This window comes from Sciurus carolinensis, chromosome 5 (assembly GCF_902686445.1).
Source record: "Sciurus carolinensis chromosome 5, mSciCar1.2, whole genome shotgun sequence".
Lineage (NCBI taxonomy): Eukaryota > Metazoa > Chordata > Mammalia > Rodentia > Sciuridae > Sciurus > Sciurus carolinensis.
This window is the reverse complement of record NC_062217.1, coordinates 125,979,908-126,003,650: the sequence shown is the minus strand read 5'-3', so window position 1 is coordinate 126,003,650 and position 23,743 is coordinate 125,979,908. Positions and strand designations below refer to the sequence as shown.

The 23,743-nt window shown below is 39.5% G+C and overlaps 1 protein-coding gene and 1 non-coding gene across 4 annotated transcripts in view; both read right to left on the bottom strand.

Annotated features, from left to right (window-relative positions):
* Nucleotides 1-20,224: 20,224 nt before the first annotated feature.
* Nucleotides 20,225-23,743, bottom strand: part of Samd8 (sterile alpha motif domain containing 8) — a 59,211-nt gene continuing 55,692 nt past the window's right edge. For all 3 annotated transcript variants that reach the window (XM_047553970.1, XM_047553972.1, XM_047553973.1), the window contains 2 exons: nucleotides 21,167-21,317; nucleotides 20,225-20,992 (listed from right to left, as the gene is read on the bottom strand). In XM_047553970.1, the coding sequence (XP_047409926.1) occupies nucleotides 20,688-20,992; nucleotides 21,167-21,317 (456 nt within the window). In that variant the 3' untranslated portion in view covers nucleotides 20,225-20,687. The remainder of the gene's footprint in view (nucleotides 20,993-21,166; nucleotides 21,318-23,743) is intronic.
* Nucleotides 20,230-20,303, bottom strand: Trnai-uau (transfer RNA isoleucine (anticodon UAU)). The gene has a single exon. It is a non-coding gene; the product is annotated as a tRNA-Ile (tRNA).

Below are 23,743 nucleotides of genomic sequence, written 5' to 3'. Positions count from 1 at the left end.
GGGAAAGCTTAGTTCAAAGTGGTGCGGGAAAGACTCCAGCTCAAGAGTCTTCAGTGGCTCCTACTTACCCACAGGATAGAGTCCCTGACATGAAAATTGGCCATGATCCAGACTTACACCAGTCATGTTTTCCACCTGCTGCCTGTGCCAATTCAGGTCACAGACTAGTCCCAAATCACAAGTTTGATTTGTTTTTGTTTTTTGTTTTGCTTTTTGTTACTGCCAGCCTGCTTATGCTGCTCTTTTCACCTAGAATGTCTCCCTGTCCCCTGTGTTTGGAGTTAAATCCTCTCAACCCAGGACCTACAGCATATTAAGCACATGCCCTGCCACCGAGTTACATCCCCCACCCTCAGCACACTTGTTTTTCTGACTTACCAGCCCCGATTCATTTTACTTTCTCTGAACTTTATGAAATTTGTTATATATTTTCCTAAGTTGTATTATGAAAATGTTCAAACATATAATTGGGGACAAAACTATATACACAAGGTCCTTCAAATCCACAGTTTGTTTCCATGGATTTTATCATCCACAGATTAAAAATATTTGGAAAAACTGCATCTGTATTGAACATATGCAGATTTTTTGTCATTATTCCCCTGCACAATACAGTGTAACAATTATTTTACATGCATTTTTATTGTTTTAGGCATTCTAAGTCATCTAGAGATGGCTTAAAAGTTTACAGGAGGATGTGAAAATACTATGCAATTTTATAGAAGCAACTTGAGCAACTGCGGATTTTATCCTCAAGGGGTCCTGGGACCAATCCCCCAGGGACATTTGGGATGACTGTACTGAATATCCATCCATATGTCTACTACCTAGATTTTACAATTACCATTTTGCTATACTTCCTTTCTTTATTCCACATCTATCCATCTATCCATTCATCAATCCATTCCTGAGTTTTTGTTTTCATCTTTTGCAGTACTGGGAATTGAACCCAGGGGTGTTCTACTACTGAGCTACATCTCCAGCCTTTTATTTTTTATTTTGAGATAGGGTCTCATTAAATCACTGAGTCTGGCCTCAAACTTGAAATTTTCTTCCCTTAGCTCTGGATAACTGGGATGAAAGCATGTGCCACTGCACTCAAATGGAAACTGTTTCTTACTCAACTCTATCCTACCCCCCCACCTCCCCAATATCTAAGAATGAGACTGGAGAGAATAATAAACACCATCAAAATAATCATGGCTAACACATACAAGGCATCATTGCTCCAAATATTTCATGTGCTTCATTTAATTATAACAACCTTATCTATGGAAAACATGGTAAAGTACCTGACCCAGGGTGGGTTCTTTTTTTTTTTTTTTTCTTTTTCTTTTTTTCTTTTTTATTTTTTTGAGGGGTTTAACCAGGGATTGAACCCAGGTGTACTTAACCTCTGAGCCACATCCCCAGCTCTTTTTATATTTCACTTTGAGGCAGGATCTTGCTAGGCTGCTTAGGGTCTTGATAAACTACTAAGGCTGGTTTTGAACTTACAATTCTCCTGCTTTAGCCTCTCAAGCTGCTGGGATCACAGGCCTGCACCACCAAGCCCAGCAGCTAGTTCTTTAAGTGGTGGGGAGAATTTAAGCCCAGCTCTGAGTCCGGGGCACATGCCTTTAACCAGCACTCACACTGCCTCCTATTTGTAAAGGCCTTACCCGCCAAGGTTAATATTTAAGGAACAGAGTCGACTGCTTTGGACCATCCCTATCAGGTTTGCATTTCATGAAAGAGTGTTTCCTTCAAAAAATTTTCCTTTCAAATTTGTGGTGGGTCCAAAGCCTCCACAATGAAGGTAAATGAGGAAGAGGGGAGATGGTTTCTCCCCCAAAAGTCGCTGGGTCACTGCCAAGAATGTCTCATGATTCACATCCTACGGTTGCCTGCATCTACTGTGTGGCTGCCCTGTATCTCTGGGGCTGGTGTGGGAGACAGGAGGAGGAGGGTGAGGGAGAGTTCTAAGGCCTGGGAAGTCACAAGGACAATTTGGCTGCTAGCCTCTTGGACACTCAGTTTAGAGGCAAACTGATGAGGAAGTCAGAAGGACAATGGGTCATTATTTTTGGCTGTGGGAGGTTGGTCATTTTGATACTGAATGTCATGCCTCCCATCAATTTGAATTCTCCTGGAGTTCTGGTTGGAGAAGCAATTTATAGCTGAAATGGTTCACATCCCTTTGTCTGGAGACTGGAGGCAATCCCAGGGTTGGTTATGGTTGTGAAGACTGGGGACTCCCATCCCCACTAAACATCACCGCCAGAGGACTGCATGACTCCCCTCTTCTGAACGTCTCCATGATCAGTCCATGCATCAGATTAAATATAGGTTCAGGTCCTCCATTCCACAGCCTTACTTTCTAAACCAGCACAGCTTGGCTGAATACCAATTACAAAGATGTTAATATAAATTACATACCCGAAAGAACTCTGATCAGACTGGGTAACTGTCAGATTAAACCAAGATTTCTTCAGGTAGAACTTCCCACAGCCCCACTATTGTGTGTGATGTATCTCTGAGAGAATGCAGTATGGCTCCAGATTTCTCAAAAGGGATCTCGAGAGGCTAGCATTCCAAAGAAAGTATGCTGCTCAAATATCATTCCCAGCATAGCTACCCATGACATGTGACCAGATCCTCCAGGTCTGAGGACAACCATGAAAATACACTGTTCAGATCTGCTGTGGGGAGGCACAGTAGGCCTACTATTCCAGCTGCTGCCCCTCTGGACCTACTCAAGCCACTTGGGCTGCTCCAAGCAGATGAATAAGTATGCCAGAGATGCTCATCCCCATAAAATGTGGGGCTTTTTAACAGGCAGCTTTGGCTTGAAGATGTCCCTGTGTTCAGATTCACTTTTCTTAGAATTGTACTGCCACCTGAGATTCTTCCTGTTTCTTCTTCCAGTTCTGGATCGCAATCTGAAGTTTCTCCCTCTTCTCCTTTCCAAGTATATCCCTCCATGCATCTCTTGCACTTCTAATTCCATGTTGGTATCTGTTGCTCAGAGGACCTGCACTAGATACACTAGTATCCAGCTCCTCCTAGAACCTCCCATCACTTTTATGGCATTTGTATAAACTCTTAAGGGTGTTTTCCTCATCTTCTCTAACTCCACTGAAGTGCTGAGATCTAGGCCTTATTCACTGCTGTTAAACTGTATAGGGGAACACAATGGCCATTTGCAGAAGGAAAGAGGCATCTCAGAGAAGGGGGGCAGAAGAGCCAATCAGGAGTAGCAGGTCGAGTCAGCCAATGACTCAGGGATATGTAAACACAATTGACCCTTTGAATCTGCCAGTTCTGCATCCATGGATTCAAATGATCACATAACATATTAAAAAAGAAAACTGCACCTGACTGAACATGGACAGATATTTTTCTTGTCACTCCCCTAAACAATGCAGTACAACAGCTATTTTCATAGCATTTATATTGCATTAGATATTATATTGCATAATACCTAATATATTTATATTGTACTATAAGTAATCTAGAAATCACTTACTGCATAAGAAAGGATGTGCACAGGTTATATGCAAGGACTATGCCACATATATAAAGGACTTGAGTATCTGCAAATTTTGGTATAGGGAGCTGCCCTGGAACCAAGCCCTCACGGATACTGAGGAACTACTATATACAAAATATATATATATATGCAATTTGCATAAAACATTTATATGTATATATTAAGTATTTAACATACACATGTATGAAAGAACCATATTTGAGACATATCTGCTTAATACTGGTTTGGGAAGACCACAGATGTGCTCCAGGATTCTTTGCAGAGGTGGATCTATTTAAACACTGTTAAACACAACCTAGAAGGGCTGTTTTAACCATGAAAGCCTCAGCTCAACACAGCTAGGAAAAAATAGCAGGAAAGCAAAGGAAGGAAATTACAAAGGCTGGTGACAGAAAGGTGTCAATGAAGAGACATAATTAGGACATCCAGAACCCAGGTTGTCTTGCCTAGCTCTTAGTATTGCCTTCTTGTTTAGTTCAGGGTGAAAGGCCACCTTGGTTTTATGGTTTTCCTATGGAATCTAACTTGGTAGAGGAAACCCAGCTCAACAGTGGTGGCCCCCAAAGTAACCTATCCTGAGGGTCTTTGCAGAAGCAAGCTGCAAAGGAACTGAAATTCCTGTTTTCTGTGTTCCCAGCTGTATTTTGGCCTCTGGTGAGGTTCAGAGAAAGGTTTCAACCTGTCCCAGTAGCCCAACATGGCTCTCTGATGGGAGGGAAGTTTATTCCCAAAGTCTCATTACAGCTCCAGGAAATGTTATCAGAGTAAAAAAGTGGGGCTGAGAGTATAGCTCAGAAGCCCTGGGTTCAATCCCTAGAACCTGCACCTCCCCCGCCACACACATATACACAAAAAGGGAGAAAAGTCACAGCTAGAAGAAATGCCTAAGGCCCTGTTGGGGGCACAGTCTACCACTAAGGGGCTCTCTGGGTAGGTGAAAGGGTTCCTGTATAGCCAGGTCTCCCCCACCTCCTCACAAAAGGTAACCACCATTCTGTTCTAATGGAACCTGTTTTTGCTTTTCTTCATTTAAGGCCTGTATGCTACAGGAAAGTTCTATGTGTATGGATAAGTATATAGATATGGGCTTTTGTTATTGTTTTTTGTGGGGAAGATTAGGAACAGTCGGTGCCTGTAGAGTCAGGGCTGCTGCCACTGCTCCCTACAAGTAGAAATCCACCAAGTTCATGAGGTTCCCATGTGGAGGCCAAAGTGTACAGGGATACCTCCCTCACTGCCTTCAAAACAGCATCAGTTTTCTCTTAGTTTCCAGCAACTTTATGAGACACACTACAAAGACACACCTTTTGAATGAATCATTGCTCTCTGCAATGCCAAGAACTTCAAGTATAGTTAATTCAAAATGACTAGGTCTAGCTGGTTTGACTGAATCATAAAGTATATTAAAAGAAATTCAGTTTATTTTCTTCAGGAAGCTAGAGGAACTATGCTAATAAATTGCTCTTTAGTTTGTCTTTAAGAGAAATCTGTTTTAATGAACAGATGAAAGTATTTTCTAATTTAGTCCATCCATTGTTTATGTAGAAAAGGTTACTTGTCATGTGTTTAAGTTTACTTTCTGAAATGTTTACTCTTGTTTATATCACAGTATTTTATTTTTATTTTGGTACTAGGAATTGAAACTACAGGCACTAACCACTGAGCAAGATCCCCAGTCTTTTTTATTTTTTGAGACAGGGTCTCAATTTGCAGATGTAGCTCAGTGGTAAAGTGCCCTGCGGTCCCTGGGTTTAATCCTGGGTAACACCCCCCCCCCCATGGGCCTGGTGGCACATGCCTGTAATCACAGCAACTTGGGACATTTAAGAAGGAAGATGACAAGTTTGAGGTCAGCCTGGGCAATTTAGTGAAGCTTTGCCTCAAAATAAAAAATAAAAAGGACTTGGGATGTAGTTCAGCAGTAGAACACCTCTGAATTCAATTCCCCATACCAAAAAAAAAAGAAAGAAAGAAAGAAAGAAAGAAAGAAAGAAAGAAAAAAAATTATGTCACAATCTGTCTGAAGGCTGACATTTGAAACTGGTGCTTAGAGATAATGTATTTGTGAATTCTTTACCTTTTGTTCCAAACAAGGAGACCAACTAATTATCAAGTATGGATGAAGGCAGGAAAAAACAAGAGTTCAGGACAGTGTGGAACTAGAGAGCAGCCAAGAAAACTGGAAAACACACTGACCTATTAATGAAGTGGAATCTGGTCTTGCAAGGTACAGGAGACCAATGAGAATAAGTTTTAGGAATAAAAAGCTCAATCCATTATCTGATGCCACTTAACCACACCAAAATTAAATGGTTTAAAATGATAATGTATGATGACTGGTGCTGAGCATCAACTGGAAGGTTCTTCTGACCCCCACTGGGCTTATTCCTGAGGCTGCATCAGAACTAGGCTTGTCTGGGCCTCTCTCTTCTCAACATGTTTCATCCTGGCTCCAAAAGGGTGAAAATGAAAGCAAGACCTCTTTACTTTGAGTCATATAAGATAGCTTCTGCCAGAGCAATTCACCAATGGTTGAAGAATGGTCTTCGACTTCACGATAGAGGGAGTATTTTGAGGAGAGCCTGATGTTTAATTTGCTATAATCCCAGTAACTTGGGAGGCTGAGGCAAGAGGATTATAAATCTGAGACCAGCCTGGGCAATTTAGTGAAACTTTGTCTTAATCAGCCTTTTCACTACTATGACTAAAAGATCTGACCAGAACAATTGCAGAAGAAAACTTTGAGAGCTCATGGTTTCAGAGGTCTTAGTTCACAGAAGGCTGGGTTCATTCCTCAGGGCTCAAAGTGAGGCAGATCATCATGGTAGGATGTCGGGGTTTCCAGGACCCCCAGCCTTGGGCACGGTCAAGATGGCGCCTGACGCTGAGCCAAAAGCGGCCAGCTATACAGTAAACAACCAGCGAATTCCAATGATTGGCTAGTTAACGATGTGATTAGAGCATGCCCCCCTCGTGTACCTATTCTATGCTTGCAGCTGTCCACGGTTTACCTCGTGTGCTCTTCCCTGATTGGTTGAAGTGTATATAAGCCTGGTGGGTGGGAGAGTAGAGAACGGAAGGGGTGGAAGAAGTTGGGGGCGGAAGAAGCTGGGAGTGCGCAGAAGCTGAGAGAAGAAGCTGAGAGAAGAGAAGCTGGGAGTGTGTGGAAGCTGGGAGTGTGTGGAAGCTGGGAGTAAGAGAAGTGTAGGAGAGGGACTGTGCATAATAAACTTCCAAAGCTTCAGACGTTTGTCGTGTTTCTCTCTGCAGCCAGAGGGAACGCGATAGTAGGAGACTATGGCAGAGGAAAGCCGCTCACATGATGATTAGGAAGCAGAGAGAGACTCTGCTGGCCAGATAAAAATATATATACCCAAAGTCACACCCCCAATGCCCCACCTCCTCCAGTCACACCCCACCTGCCTTCAGTTATCTGTTAATCCCATCAGGTGATTAATTCACTGATTGGGTTAAGGCTCTTGTAACCCAATCATTTCTTCTCTGCACCTTCTTACAATGTCATGTCTTCTACATGAGCTTCTGGGGGACACCATAACAGACTGGGAATGTAGCAGAGGAAGGATGAAGCTGTATAAACAGGAGGCTCATCCCCTGGGTCACCACAAGCCTGATGCTTGACATGCTCAGGAGCTCCTGGCTCGAAGTGCAGTACTGTCCTCATAATGGAAAGCTAAAGGCTGGAGCCTAATGCCTCCACTGTAGGGAGGGTAATGAGTCTCCTCCCTAGCTCTGAAAAAAAGAACAAATCACCTCATCAAGTCTGGGTCTCTCTGCTCTCAGGTCAATGCCTATATCCTAATGTTTTTCTTCTAAGTGTCCTTAGTAGTCTTTTGCTGGTTTCAGAATACTGTCCAATTGCTCTGTGAATTGGTGTATTATTTTCTCCTGAATATTGTGACATAATAGTGTCAGTTACTCTAGTTCTGGCCATCAAAGAAACAACAGTTCAAGATGGAATGGGGGAAGGACCAAACAGTTCCTATTTGCAGATGATATGATTGTCTGTAACTATGGAAAAAAAATCCTAAAAAATCTACAAAAGAACTACAACTAATGGATAAGAATTTGGCAATGCCATGAAATAAAAGGTTAGCATCCAGAAATCAAATGTTTATTTTTTTATTTTTTGGCACTGGGGATTGAATTCCAGGGGAACTCTATCAATGAGCTATATCCTTGCACTTTTAATTTTTTATTTTGAGACAGTTCCTTATGACCTCACTAAATTGTTGAAGCTGGCCTCAAACTTGCAATCCTCTTACCTCAGCATCCCAAGTTGCTGGGATTACAGATGTGCACCACAGTGCCTGGCTCAAATGTATTCTTATACACTAAACCTGTACAAGTGGGAACCAAAATTAAAAGATGAGAGAACGAAAAACTAAGCAAAATACTTGCAGTAATCATTTGTACAACTTAAGAATACTTGCACAACTGCCTATGAGGAAGGAAAAGGAAATTAGAGGAAGCTTTGAGAAACCTGCATTCTCACTCCACATATTTCTGATATGCTATAGGGGTTCCAGTGCCTCAAGATACGGGTGTGTTGAAAGGTGCTTCAGGTAATTCCAATTGATGTAGAACCAATCTGAGTGGGTGCTTCAGCATCACCTGAGAACCCGTAAGAATGAAAAATTCCTCCCTCTAATGAATCAAACTGTTAAGGTATGGTCTTACATATGTTCTAACAAGTCGGGTGATTTTGATGTTCACCTTATGCTTGTTTGAAACAGTAACTTTATATTTCATTTTGTGCCTAAGTGACAAAGATACGTGGGCTGCTGGAGGTTTGCAGCACCCTCTGCTGGTGCCCACCTGCAAAGGCTGACCTCTGAATGAGAAAAAGTTTCTCTAGTTGACCAGCATGTGAAATATTTTTGAGGAGTTAAAAAATGCTTCCTGTTACATCCACTGCTGCCTCATTTCACAGCAGTATTTCATCTCTTAACATTGCATTTTATTTCAACTCTGCTGTAGCTGCTATTTCCTTGTGCACCCTTCACTTTAAGCCTTCTAACAAAGGACCTGGAGAAGCCTGATGGACCAATCATGGATAACAGGTTCTGGGACCAGGCATTACCCTACCCAGAAGCAGCTGGGTAGGGAAGTCTTCTCTGCTTCTGCCTAAGTGTAGTATCACTTTGGGTTATAATGAGATGTGGAATAAAGATGTGAGTCACTCCCCTTCACAAATCCTCTAATGGCTTCTCATGGCACTTGAAGCAAAACTTAAGTCTTTACCAATATTCAAGGCTTATATGACTGCAGCCCTAGCTTCTTCTCTTAAGTTCATTTCCAATCACTCTTCCCATTGTTTGCTGTTAACTGTAGAACATGCCAAGGCTGTGACACTAAGCAAGGGCTTGCTGACCAATGCCCACAGAAGTCAGTATCATGGTACTTGTTTTTGCAAAGAGCTTTACTACGAAGTCGAACAGCAAGGAAGATGGTGCAAATGCTCAAATCTGCCTCCCCAATCAACTAGCAGCAAGAGAATTTATAGGAATGGGGAGAGAAACTGCTTGTTCACTGGATGTCAAGGGGGAGTTTTTAGGTTCTTTTGCACAGATGGAGATGCCATCACATCTCTTCACAATTCACATATTTTGGAAGCTTGGGTAGGGGGGAGATAACGTATTTTGTGCCAGAGATTTTGAGTTCATGATGTCAAAAATAATCAACAAGGTAGAGCTGTCTTCTCTGCACATGTCCATTTATAAAAAAATAATTTTTTGTAGTTGTAGAGGGACAGAATGCCTTTATCTTTTATGTGATGCTAAGATCAAACCCAGTGCTTCACACATACTAGTAAGTGTTCTGCCACTGAGTTACAGCCCCTGTTCCACATGTCCATTTTTTAAAAAAATATTTTTAGTTGTAGATGGACAAATATCATTTTATTTATCTTTATTTGGTGCTGAGGATCAAACCCAGTGCCTCACACATGCTAGGCAAGTGCTCTACCACTGAGCCACAATCCCAGCCCAACCACATGTCTGTTCTTGAGAAGTTGTTTTCAAACTGTCCATGAGTAGATTTTGGGGGTACTTTCAAAAAACAATTTAAGCATTTTGTTATTTAAGGATTTTATGTTCAGGTGTGTCCAAGCCTTAGCCAGCCTAGTGTACTTACTCTCTCTAAACCCACATCTACCTGCCACTTCTTCAGGCCTGTGCTTAAATGTCACCTCTGCAGCAGGCTTTACTTTTGTATTATACCAGGTGGCAGGTGATCCCTCTTACTTTCTATTCTTTTACCTACTTTTACTTACGCATCTATGTTTTGTTTATAGCACTACTGACTACCTAAAAAGTCAACACTTACCAGGCAAAGATCACCAGGGCACACCTTAGTCAAACAAAGTTAGTTTTAAAATTGCGCTTCTTGCAGCAAAAAACAAGAGGGGAAAACCTCAATAACTGAAAGCATCAGGAGAAGCTAGTATAGATTTGAGATTATGTGATGTGATCTTGAGGGTTCAAAAAAGGAAGGGAGTGGGGTGCTATTCTGGTTTGGGTGCTTTCAGAAAGCTAGGTCAATTAAGTATCTTAATTTTCATGAAGGAACAAAATAGTAGTTATTCATGTTAATGGGGGAGCATGGTTATTTTTATCATTTCTTGGTATCTATTGCTGTTGCACATTTATGAGTGAAGATGACCCATCACAGTCATGCTGAGCCCTCAGCTGATTTAAAAAAAATTTTTTTTTCATTGCTGATGGACCTTTATTTTATGTGATGCTGAGGATCAAACCGAGTGCCTCACACATGCTAGGCAAGTGCTCTACCACTGAGCCACAATCCCAGCACCCCCCCAGCTGACACTGATAATGTATAAACTTATTTATGTCCAGTAGGAGAGTACCACCACACCTAAGTCAGCTACTAGTTGACAGCGGTCGGGGATACTTTTTTTCCCCTCTTTCTTGGTGCAGTGTGTCTGTGACCTCTTTGTGTGGTACCATTTTAATGGTTACAACTGGGAAGCCTCACCATCATTATTAATTTACCCCTCTTTTGTATATAATATTAAATGAAATTTACCAAGTCCTTTCATTTTGAGCATCTCCTAAGTATTTTTCAACTCTATCTTGTCCACTTTGCATTGCTAAGATTTCTTTCTTTCTCTCTTGACTTACTACAGTGGCCTCCAGAAATATACAAGCTAATGTGAAATCTTTACAAAGAATAGGCATTGATTCTTCTTGTTGGGTCACTTAGCAATGATATTTGACTTTTTTCTCTTCTGTTTTTAACTTAGATTTGTTTTACTTATATGAATTTAGTACAAAGGATGCTTTGTTTTTCTTTTTCTTAACAGTACTTAGGGACTGAACACAGAGGCACTCTACAACAGCTACATCTCCAGCCCCCTACTTTTTTTTTTTTTTTTTTTTTTTTTTTGGTACCGGGGATTGAACTCAGGGGCACTTAACCACTAAGCCACATCTCCAGTTCTTTTTGTGTTTTATCTTAACACAGGATCTCACTGAGTTGCTTAGTGCCTCGCTAAACTGCTGAGGCTAGATTTGAACTTGCGATCCTCCTGCCTCAGCCTCCCCAGTCACTGGGTTTACCGTGCCTGGCTTCTAGCCCTTTTTATTTCTTATTTTGAGTCAGGATCTCACTAAGTTGCTGAGGGCTGGCCTCAAACTTGCAGTTCTATTGCCTTGGCCTTCCGAGTCACTGGCATTACAGGTGTGAGCCACCCTACCTGGTTCTTTCTCATACATTTGTATTTTGTCTAGAAATTAAGATTTCTGGAAGTAGGGACTTGGTTTTGTTTATCACTAAAGCACCAATGCTTACATAATGCCTGGCGTAAAACAGGCACTTAATAAATGTTGAATAAATATTGCTTCAAAACATCTTCTGGGGACTTTAGAACATCAGCCATGGCCCCCTTCTTCCTGCCGGGAGAAGTCTGTATTATTACCTTTAAATAAAACCTGCTTAATATGCTTGCCTTGGCGTGCTTCTCTAGTGTTCAATCTTCAACATTAGAAGGAGCAGAACTCGTCACCAGTAAACAGCAGTATCAGATTTGGAGGTTCCATCGAGATTTATGCCAAGAAGCACCCACCCCCAGATGACTTTACAATCTGCTCTTCCCCAACCAGGGGAAGAGGGGTCTACCTTGGACCCCTCAATTGACCCGATTTTTAAAAGGGAACTCCAAACTGCTTGCCCCTCACTGCCCCCTTTCAGCTTCGAAGCAGCCAGAACGATCGGCACCCCCTTTCTTTTCCTTAAAGCAGTTAGGAGTTCCTAAAGCAAAAGCGGGGAATGAAGCCAGAATTAAGGACAGGTAGTTAGTGTAGAAATAGGGGATCGGGTCAAATCGAGGAAATGAAGCCATGAAGCCATCTGCCTCTGGAAGTTGGAGATTGTTCCTTGAAGAATGGAATGTCAAGGATCTCCAGAGCCCATTGATTACCAAATTTACCTGCCTTTATCAAGGACTGCAAGCATGCAGCTGCTAATTAATGCCCCCCTGGGCCCTTGCCTGGCTGAATCAACTTGGCCCTCCCCCTGCCCATCGCTTCTCACTTAATGCAAAACCAGGCCTAGTCAGGTAGGCAGGAAGGGAGAGATAAGGTGGGAGATAACTGGAGAACAAGAGACTTTAACCTATAAAAGATGTAGGGTGCGCTCACTTCTTGGGACTTTAGAACATCAACCATGGCCTCCTTCTTCCTGCCGGGAGAAGTCTGTATTATTATCTTTAAATAAAACCTGCTTAAAAAAAAAAAAAAATCTCCCACCTCTCAGGTCCTACACATCTGCAGTGGAGTCTTCCCTTCAGGACAGGTAAATTTAGGTCCTTGTGTCTGTTAGATGATGGCAGGGCCAATAAGAGCTGCTGGCAGGCAGACAAGTATTAATATTACCCTTCATAGAACTTTTTTATTTTGTGTTGTGGGGGTACTGGGGATTGAGTCCAGGTGCACTTAACCACTGAGTCACATTCACAGCCCTTTTTATTTTTTGAGACAGGGTCTCGCTATGTTGCTGAGGCTGACTTTGAACTCACGAGTTTCCTGCCTTAGCCTCCCACCTTGCTGGGATTATAGAGATGTGCCACTCTTTTAAACAGAGTGAGTAACTAAATCCCCCTGATCTCCCCAGGATTAGACAGGACTTAGCTTTGTATAGGTGCTTGGGGGAATATAATGATCAGAAGAGCTACTTTCCAAAAGTAAGAAATGGCCAAGTTAAAAAAATGTGCTACTAACAAAATGGGAGAAACACTCCTCCACCTGTTAAATTATCTTCCTTTCCTAATTCTTAACATCGTACAATATCCCACCCTAAACATGTGTCTTTGGCATATTTTGAGTTGGTTATCCAGAGAAACAGAAGACCTCCACAGACACAGGAATGGCTCTGAAATCTATCCTTTTGTTACAGGGCTAGGGTCTTCTGGGAAACTGAGGCAGAAAATAGGTTCCCTGCTCAAACCCTGATTCTTGTGATCAAGTCAGAAGGATTTCGGAATTAAAAGGCATGAGTTTCTTAGAAGAGATGGGAAAAGGGACACCCTCAAGGGAGAGAGTGGGTCTCTCAGATAAGAGAGGGATGGCATCCCACATCCCTCTCCTGACTTCTAGTTTTACTGGTGTCCCCAGGAAGTTTCCAGAAAGTCTTTCCCAGGTCCACTTCTTGACTTTTGACTGAGAGCAGAATGACATCAAACTTTTAAGTTCCAGTTACCATAACCACTCTAGGTCACTTTGCCCCATACTGACCAGTTCTAATTGGAACCTGCTCTTGGAGATTTTATGGTAAGGAGGAATTATCCTTATTTCCCTGAGTTCAGGGATCTGGTCTGTGTAAGGGTCACACAAGTCCCCCCTTCAGGGTAACTTGTGTTCCTCTTATCAGCATTATTTTAGGCATGCATTTCTCCTGCAGATAACAGGTTGTTGCTGAATATGTAACATATCCTGTCCACTTAAGCCACAAGGGGCTGTAGGTAAATTGCTTTTCAAAGATGAAAACGTGGGGGTCAGCACAGTGGGCAGAGTTTATACAATTATCCCTTTAACCTCAATGTTCCCTGTTTGTCCCCTCTCATTTTCGGAAAAAGAAATGTACATGTGTCATCAAGAAACAGCTTATGCCGCAGAGGCTTTTCTCCCAGCCTAGGGCAGGAGCCTAGGACAGGAGCCTAGGACAGGTTCTTCTTAGGAAAGACAGTTTACCACAGGTGGTAGTTACCGAAGAAAATTCATATGCCTAACAAGATAACCCTTGTTTGCTGTGTACCTCTTACTCCTCCTCTCACAACCTTCCACTGCTCAATCACCTCTCTTCCCCCAAGCAGCCCAAGTCCTTATCCCTTTGTTTAGTTCATGATCTTCCTCCTCTTTGAGTCTCATACTGTGTACATGGCTTCGATGCTTATGCACATTAATAAATTGACATGCTATTTCTGTTAATCTGTATATTGTCAGTTCATTTCATAGACTAAATATTGGAACTTCAGAAGGAAAAATGTAAGTTTAAAACTTTCCTACAGCTAGACACTGTATCTTCTTGAATCCCAGTGATTTAGGGGGCTGAGGCAGCAGGATTGCAAGTTTAAGGCCAGACTCAACAAGTTAGGCCCTAAACAAAAACAACTTAGCAAGATCCTGTCTCAAAATAAAAAGTTAAAAAAAAAAGGGGCGGGGGGGAGGCTGGAAACATAGCACAGTGGTAAAGTGCTCCTGGAGTCTATCCCCAGTACAGGGCTTTTAAGAAAATAAATGACAGCCTGCAGTTTAGTTAGTCCTCCAGAAAGATTTGCACACCAATAACATTGTCACCATTCAACGATTTGCTTATTATATTACTATTTTTAAAATACTAATGCAGGGCCAGGCATTGTGGTGCATGCCTTGTAAACACAGTGACTCAAAACACACAAACCCTGTCAATACTCCCTAATATACATACTTTTTTTTCCCATTGTAATCAGAGCCCTCTAAGCCTTTGATCTCATCCTTGGTTCATTCCTGAAGGAAGGTTCAGTTAAAATTTCACATCTTTAGTGAATTTTTCTTGGACACACTTCCCCTTTCCTGCAGTTTTCAAGAAGTCTTTACTTTCTTCCCCAAACTACTAGTAGATGAAGATAGTAAATTTATCTATTGCCTCAGTGGTTCCAAACATTTCCTTCTCCTATATCAACCCTTTTTTCAAAGAGGTGGTCTAGGAAAGCTAAAATGTAAATCACCATCTCTGGATGAAAATGATACAAGTGAATCAAAAGTTCCACCTCCCTTCCTCTAACCCCTAAAGATGTTCAGTCACAGAGTCTTAAAACTACTGATCTATACAAAAATAAATAAATAAAAATTAAAAAATAAGAAAAACAAAAAACTTAAATCTCTTTTAAAACCTAAAAATAATTTTTAAAAACCCATAAAACTACTGATCTATCCCACTAAAGAATATTATTCATTATCTTTGGGCTGGGGAGATAGCTCAGTCGGTAGAGTGCTTGCCTTGTAAGCATAAGGCCCTGGGTTTCATCCCCAGTACCAAAAAAAAAAAAAAATTATTCATTATCTTTTTATGACATCATCTAGCTAGTTTAGTAACTCTCTGGGGCATGACCTCATTTTATCGACCTAAATTAAAATAACATTTCAGCAGTTATGTATTAAATACTAGCTAGCAAGGCTACAGTACTTTAACAATCTGGCCCTTAATACAACCTTTTAGGTAGGCTTCCCTCCTCCCTACTTAATGCATGTGGTTAAAAGTAGTGGAAAAACCTGACTTAGTGGCAGAGGTATAACTCATACCCAGGTCCTCAGAGTCTAAAGACAGTACATTTTCCATTCACCAAGGTGCCTCTAGGTCTGTTTTGGACTATTTTTTCCTCAGTTCCCAACAAAGACCAGCTGGGGCTATCACTACTGAGGCTACTATTAGCAGTAATCAAAAAGACAGGTTCAGTCATGGATTAAACTTAAATGGTCCTGCACTCTGTGATAGTTCTTAATGTTCCAACTATTCTATAGTTATAGGCTATTGGATCACCCTTAATCACCCTCAATCACTCTTCCCTTCTGTTCATCATTACCCCCAAAGTTCATCTGACAGAATGATGGCATCTTCCTATATAGTCTATAAGTAAAACCAACCAAACAGACAAACAATTCTAGGGGCTGGGGATGAAGCCCAGTGGTAGAGCACTTGCTTAGTAGGTACAAGGCCCTGGGTTCTATCTCAGTACTACAAAAACAAACAAAAAACAACAACTTTTAAGTGTTTTGGAATAAGCAGTTATTTGCACACACTCACACCCCTTTTGTGGTGCTGGAAGGTCCTTACAAATGATAGGCAAATGTTTGGCAAATGTTCTATCACTATGCTACATCCGAGCCTTCAATTTCTTAACCCATAATTTATTATAATAATGTAGAAAGATCACTTTTCTTTACCTTTACAGAAAAGAAAGGGGAAAGGAAAAATGAAGAATAAGTAAATGCCAGGGATTAAATACTACTGATTTCAAGTTGCAGAGCTCAATTATTTGTGAAACTTAAAATTCACTGTATAAAAAAGACATGCTGCAATAATAATGCAAAGACCTTTAAATAAGAAACTGCAATCCAACTTTCAAATGTTTTATTTTTAGTATTTTCAAACATTTTAATACAACAAAGATATAAAATAATATATATTAGTTAAATCTGGTTTTAATTTAGAATCAAGATATTTACTTATGTACAATACTGTGCTTCAAGGTATGGCTACCACAGGAACTTTCACATCTTCAAGTAATACTAGTTTCTCTGTAGACAGGGAGACTTAGGTAGATTTCTCAAACCTAAACAGTCCCACTTTAGTCCAGGCTAACATTGCTTTACCCACTGAGTACCAGTTCACTTCTTTTGATCCATATCAGAAATACTTCATAATAATTCAGATTCTCCAAATGAAAAATTATTAAAATTAGTCATTTTAAGATAACATTGCTACCTGACAATATCGCTTGGCTATGTTCAGTTCTTGCCACAACCCAGCAGTTCAGATTGAAACAGACTTGAAAATGAAATTGACAGTGCTCTTTCTACTGTTTTATCAAGTACAAACTTCCTTACTTTGAGACATGAAGTATAGTGAATAAAAAGTCCTTTGGTTAATTCAGAGTAGAATGTATTCTAAAAACCAACTTATTGGTAGCTGAAATAATGGCTTATAGACTTCCTTCATAGATATTTGTATTGAACTTGACACAAAGTAATATATATTAGTTATTTGAAATTACAGGCATTTGATTGGGTTAAGGTAAGAGGGGCACCAAAACTTCCACATTAATTTTAGTCATTCAAAGCCACTAAAAGACAGAGAGGAAACAAACAACAAAAACCACCTCCACCACTTTCCACTTTCACTGGTCCCCTTGAAGCATTCTGACCACTGATGTTACTTTACAATTCCCTGCTATGTTATGGAGTAATTCAAGCTAACTTTTTACAAATACCAATTGTTTAATCTGCCAAGTAAAGATGGCATTAAAACTGACTTGCTTTGTTGGCTTTCAAACTGTTTAAATGAAACCAATACTGCTTAAGAAAGCATTCTAAAATACAGCTCTCTTGTCTCAAATGCCTGAATACCTTAAAGAACTGAGAAATGACTATAGTATAATTACTTTTAGTACAGGATAATGTCAGTCTACAAAAAGCCTCTCAAAGAATAAACATACTAAATCAGAGAATTTTAAAAGAATATTAAGAACATTCTTAAGCATTTCGGATCTAGAATCCTTTAAATTAATGATGAAACTGCCTTCTACTGAATACATCAAAGCAGGTTAGTGTTGTAAGACTTTGTGAAGGTATGAGTAACACTTTCTAAATAGATATTCCCCAAACAGATTCTTATTAGCTGTAACAGGATTTGCTCCTCTGTTCCCTCTGTACAAATTATAGGATTTTTGAAATTCTTAGTCTTAACAGGCAAGTATAGAATAGGGCAGATTACCACTAACGGAGTTAGAGGTAACGCTATCAGTAGTTCTCCATGCCATGGGTTTTAGGTGGGGAAAAACCCACACTTATTTAATTGACTGGTTCTAAGGCTTAGCTTATTGCTTTCAGATTTAGAAGGATAGAAATAAACATACCCAGCATGTAGATGTTGAATTTTTGTCCTGGCAATTCTGGACTGAGAGAACTATGGAGAGGATAGTCATGTGGAGAATCCTGCAGCATAGCCAAAACAGGCTTCCATCCAAATTATCTGATAAACTATAAGCTTGCCTTCTTTCAAAACCTGACTCCCTATCATTTTCAGTTACCTTTCAGTACACTACCCTGCCTGGTCTTTTTAAAAAGAAAGAAAGGAAATAATGGAAAGAAAGAAAAGGAAGGGTAGAGAAGGGAAGGGAGGAAAGAGAAGAGGGCAACACTGTACCCAAGAATGTAGAAAATGCATCAAGAACTTTTGACATGAAACCTCCAGTTTTCAATTCCCCAAAGGCAAAACCCTTTGGTTCCTTCTCTACTATTCTCTTAAAGATGAAAGTCTCTCACAAGTCTGCAACTGTGGAACCAAGTACAAAATCAAAACATAAGGTAAGCCTAAGGCATGTAGCTTCTCCATCCAACCATATTCATACCCAAATTGTAAACATGAATTCCATTTTCACTAGTTAAGATTTTCACAAGAAAAAAGTATACAGACAAAAACCTGGAAATTTCTGGACAAAGCAAAAAACAACTAAAATATGCAGTTTTGTGTTTCAGTAAAACTGAAAATAATTTTGTCTCAAAGTTTTCCAGAGACTTGGAAGTGATTAATTTATGTAAACACTGCCTTGTAACAGTTAAAACAATAAATTATAAATCTAGCTTACCTTCTTCTCAAAACAGATAGGAGTAATCACAAGGCTGAAATGTTATTTTACAATCGTCACGGCAGTCTGTTGTTAGGTACTCTCAAGGTCAATAGCTCTGCAAATTAGTTGCATCTATTTTTCTATTTTGTTCTACAATAGAATCCATATGAAGGAAAGAAGACTAATGTTAGGACATTTGTCATTAATAAGCTATTCAACATTTTAAAATTAACATTGCCACAGACTTTTTTGAAACATTTTCCCAAAAGCTAACATCAGTTCCTCCCCTTGTTAAATTCAGTCCTGTCCTTTGCCATTTAGAAAAAAATGTCAGTTACATATCTTTTGACATCAAGGGTCAAATAATTTCAATAAGCATCTTTCCTTCAACAGGTTATAAAATTTCTTCAGATAAGACATTTGCTCCCTTTCCCCCCCAACCACGCACTGGGGATCAAACCCAGGGTCCCACACATGCAATTGCTCTACTACAGTGGCATTTTTGTTCCTACCATGTAACAGAATCAATAATTGAAGATATTATAAGATTCTGAAGTGCAAGATTTAAAAGCATAATAAACTTCAGTTGATGTGTCATTTCTCAAATGAGAAACAATGTTTAAAAGAGACTCAAACTGGGGTTATTCAGAACTGGCTGAAACTTGTTCATGTATTTTTTTCCCTATCCAATTCATTCAGACTCTTCTGTAGCTTATACAGGGTGGGACTATGACTCAAAGTGCAAAAATAAAATATTTCACTTAGATAAGAAGTGGCAGGCTTTTGCTATGGCCTAATTTTAGACTTCAGTATGTTAGCACCTTTTCTAGCTCCTTGTTTTAAAATGGAATGTAAAAACTATACAATTAATATTCTAAGTGACTAAGTTCCTCAAGTTGGGGGTCAATTTCCACTTCTACACCATGCTACTGTCATAACTACTATATAAAATCATTAAAAATAAAGTGACAAATGTTATCACAGAGGTGAAATTACTTAAGGTACTAAATTTTTAGTGTTGTAAACAGCAGCTAAGTTATATCATTTCCTCACTGCCAAATTAAGACTACATAGAAAGAATGTATATACACAATTATTTTAAAAAATAAGAAACAACAAAGTTTTTTTATATCCAAATATGTCTCAGATTATTTACTTCTGAGGGCCAAAAATGAGAAATTAAGGTTAACACTATACCTACAACCCGTTATAAATTTCTTTTCAAAAAAAAAAAAAATTTTTTGCATGCATACTTCCCTATTTACTGACATAAGAACTTTAACATCTCATAAAACACTCCTATTTGGCTTACTGAATAATATCATTTAAAAAGCATTAAATTGGGCTGTCATCCAACACTTACAGCACAAAGTTATTCCAGATACCCATACCTTTAAAATTGCGTTGCATTTATATTTATGAATGCAACCATTTCTCCCTAATGAATACTCAATGATGTTTATATTAAATCCTCAGAACAAAACAGAAACTGCATCTTTTGTTGAATCTTTGGTGAAAAATAGAGCCCTATTTCTGCATTAATAAGAAGGCCAATGGCATACACATCAGTACTCTGTCACCTCATGTACGGGCCCCCTTTCATTTTCCTCTTGTTTCTGGTATGCTGGTATAACTCAGTGTACTTTTCTTAATTATAATTCAGAAGGCAAAAAAAGATTTGTCAGTAAAACAAATCACTTTCCAGTCTAACAAACGAATTAATTCAAAGAACGAATATTGCTTACTTGGTAGTATTTTTCTTTACAAGGTAAAAAGAAGCTTAAAAATATTATTTCTTGATCTTTTTTTTTTTTTTTTTTTTTTTTTTTTTTTTTTGTGGTGCTGGGGATCGAACCCAGGGCCTTGTGCTTATAAGGCAAGCACTCTACCAACTGAGCTATCTCCCCAGCAAAATATTATTTCTTGACTAGAGTCCTACCGGAAATCAATAAAAATCCTTCAACTAGTTAACTACCTAAGTTGATTTGCTTCTGTTCAATAAGCAAATACTCAACAGGTAAGCGTAACAGACTGACTCCAATCAAACACTGAGTCTCTCTAAAGTAAAGGGGCAGAAAACTCTATTTAATCTTTCTGTTCAAACAGGTAGGTAAGAACTCCTGTTTTTTTCTTGTTATTTATAATCACAGTCTTGCTTAGAGCAGGAAACCCTATCAACGTATAAGCCAAAATGTAACACATCCAGGAACAACCTAGAAGAAGAAAGCAAAGTTATTCATTTTCAACAACTACTGTAAATTTAATCACAAACTCATTACAAAGATACAGTCTTCATCCAATTAGTCTTTTCATTATTGCTGGTTTTGAAAATGGCCAACAATATTCATTAGGTACTGTGCCATTAACATTGCATTCAAAAAAAGAAAACATGGGAAACCAAATTCTTGCTCTCCTACTCTGCTGATATGCTCTGGTATTGGCCAGAGTATGATAGTACAAAAAGAGTCTTGTTGTGATATAAAATGCAATAAACACATCAATGGAATAATGTTCATGGGCAGCCAAGATGAAGAAGATTCCAAAGAGGTTGAGAACCCAGGATAAAGTGTGCAAGAAATTCCAGCTTCTTGGTGTATCTAGGAAAAGGACAGAAAGATCATTTTAAAAAAGCACTCTCTCCAATGCTTTTAGTCACACATTTCTTAGGTGAGGCTGCTTCGCTCCTTCTTCAAAAGGACAAGTCAAAGGACTTTAGATAGCCCCTTGTACAGCTGGTCTAACATGCACGGAAGCACTAAATAGATACTTACATTCAGTGACAAAGAAATTCAGCATGGTTAGGACGACTGTGTGGCCACTGAACATGTAATCTCCACAAGTGTGAACGCCAGTCAGGGTCATACCAAATCCACTCCAAATTGCAAAAGCACGGTGTAATTTTTCCCATACACTGCCATATATCTACAAAGAAAACTATGAATTAGTGCTCCAAATACTTAAGAAGGGAAGAGCTTCCCAACATCCATTCCCACCAAAAACTGAAGTGAGGAATAACTTTGAAATAAGAACCAAGCAAAAGCAACAGGGCCACAGTGCAATTAATTCCAGATAGACCTCAAGAATGGTTAGTCAAAGTTTGACTAACTTAGAAAGATTTTGGTAATTAAGTGTAATAACTGTAATTCAAAGTCCTTTATAGCAGTTCCTTTATAAAGAAAAGGTTGCTATAACACAAAAACATCTCCAAGGTGTTTTTCTTTTTTCATTTTGAGATGGGGGTCTTAGTATATTGCTTAGGCTAGGCTCATATTTCAGTCTCGGCTTCCTTAGTAGCTGGGATTACAGTCATGTATTACATGCCAGCTTTTTATTCCTCCCAGAGCCCTCCCAATTTTTTCCCCCACTGTGATTGAAACCAGGGGTATTCTACCACTAAGCTATATTTCAACCTTTTATTTATTTTTTATTTTTTGGGGGTGCTGGGGATTGAATTCAGGGGCACTCAACCACTGAGCCACATCCCCAGCCCTATTTTGTATTTTATTTAGAGACAGGGTCTCACTGAGTTGCTTAGCACTTTGCTGTTGCTGAAGCTGGCTTTGAACTCAAAATCCTCCTGGTTCAGCCTCCCAAGCTAATGGGATTATAGGTATATTTTTCCACCACGCCCAGTCAGCCTTTCATTTTTTATTCTGAGACAAAGTCTTGAGAAGTGACTGAAGCTGAACTTAAACGTGCAATCATACTGCCTCAGCTTCTCGAGTAAGTAGAATTACAAGAGTAAGCCATCATGTTGCACCAAGCTTGATCTCCAAACTTTCAATGCTATATCACAGTAGTATTTGCTTGGTTATTCTTGCTTTAAGGAGTAGGTTACAGGGTTGGGGATGTAGCTCAGTGGTAAGGCAATTGCTCAGCATGTGAGATGCCCTAAGTTCAATCTCCAGTACCCACCCACCCCCCAAAAAGGAAATAGGCTACAGCAGAGATCAAAGGCTACCATTCAATATCCATTCTCCCCTTCTTCAGCAGCAACAGAAACTCAAATATAACTGATGTGGCCATGAACTTAGCCAGAACAATGTATTTTTCAGTCTTCCTTCAAGATGGGTATTGGACATATAAGTTGTATACAATAAGATATAAGCAGAAGTATAAAGGATTACTGGGAAGGGTATTTATAAAGGAAAGAGATGAGAGCTCAGAGAAATCTTTTTTACCATTTCACCTTTCCTCCTTCTAGCCTACAACTCAGACAAGATACCCCCCATGCTGGACCACAAAGTAGCTTTGAAAATGCAAGCCAAGGGTTAGGACAGTTAAGTAGAAAGATAGAAGAATCATAGGTTTTAGATAACTCTATGAAGTTATTATTCCAGGCCTGGAGTACCTACTTTCAGCCTTCTGAGAGATAATAAACCATTGTGTCCCTACTACATCATAGCCATTTTGAATTTCCTGTTGTTAGAAGTCAAAACCAACTCCAACTCCCACACCCAAACTTTAAAAAGCAATCCATTTCTACTATGTCTAATGACCAAAAGAAACAATTTCATTAGATGTCACAATCTCATTAGAAAGCTCACCCACTGATTATACACTTTTGCTTTCTGCCTCAGTTGAGGAAAAGAGGAGAGAAATTTATTATTGGCAAAAATAACGGTAAGATACTCAACAAATACACATGATTTAGTAACTCTAAGATCTCTGATGAATAGAGATGTTACTCCTAAGAAAGTAAAACCTCATCTAAACGTTTTATATGAGGTGCAGTGATATATGACTGTAATCATAGCAACATGAAAGGCTGAGGCAGGAGAATCACAAGTTTGACACCAGCCTCAGCAACTTAGAAAGCTCACCTTAAAAAATAAAAAGGGATAGGGATGAAGTTCAGTGGTAGAACACTCCTGGTTTTATTCAAACACACACAAAGAAGGTGGGGGGTGGGAAGAGGAGAGAAGAAAGAAGAGAGAGAGAAGACAGAGGAAAAGGACGTGATCTCTAGGAAAATGTCTCAAAGACAAGGAACAAGTGATGCCAGTCAAAAGAAGGCAATTACCAATTAATTACTCAAGCTTTGCCAGCATAACGGTCTCATACACTCTTCTAAAAGTGTAAAAATTAAAACACAACAGAGCAAAATGAACAGGATGCTCTGACTAGAAATTTGCATTAAGTGATCCTAACTTTAAAAAATAAATACCCTGGGCTGGGGAGATAGCTCAGTCGGTAGAGTGCTTGCCTTGCAAGCACAAGGTCCTGGGTTCGATCCCCAGCACCGCAAAAAAAAAAAAAAAAACCACCTATTTCTGGGAACATAATTTCAGTCAATTAATTTATTACAATGAAAATGCTTTATGGAACAAATAAAAAATAAAGAAAAT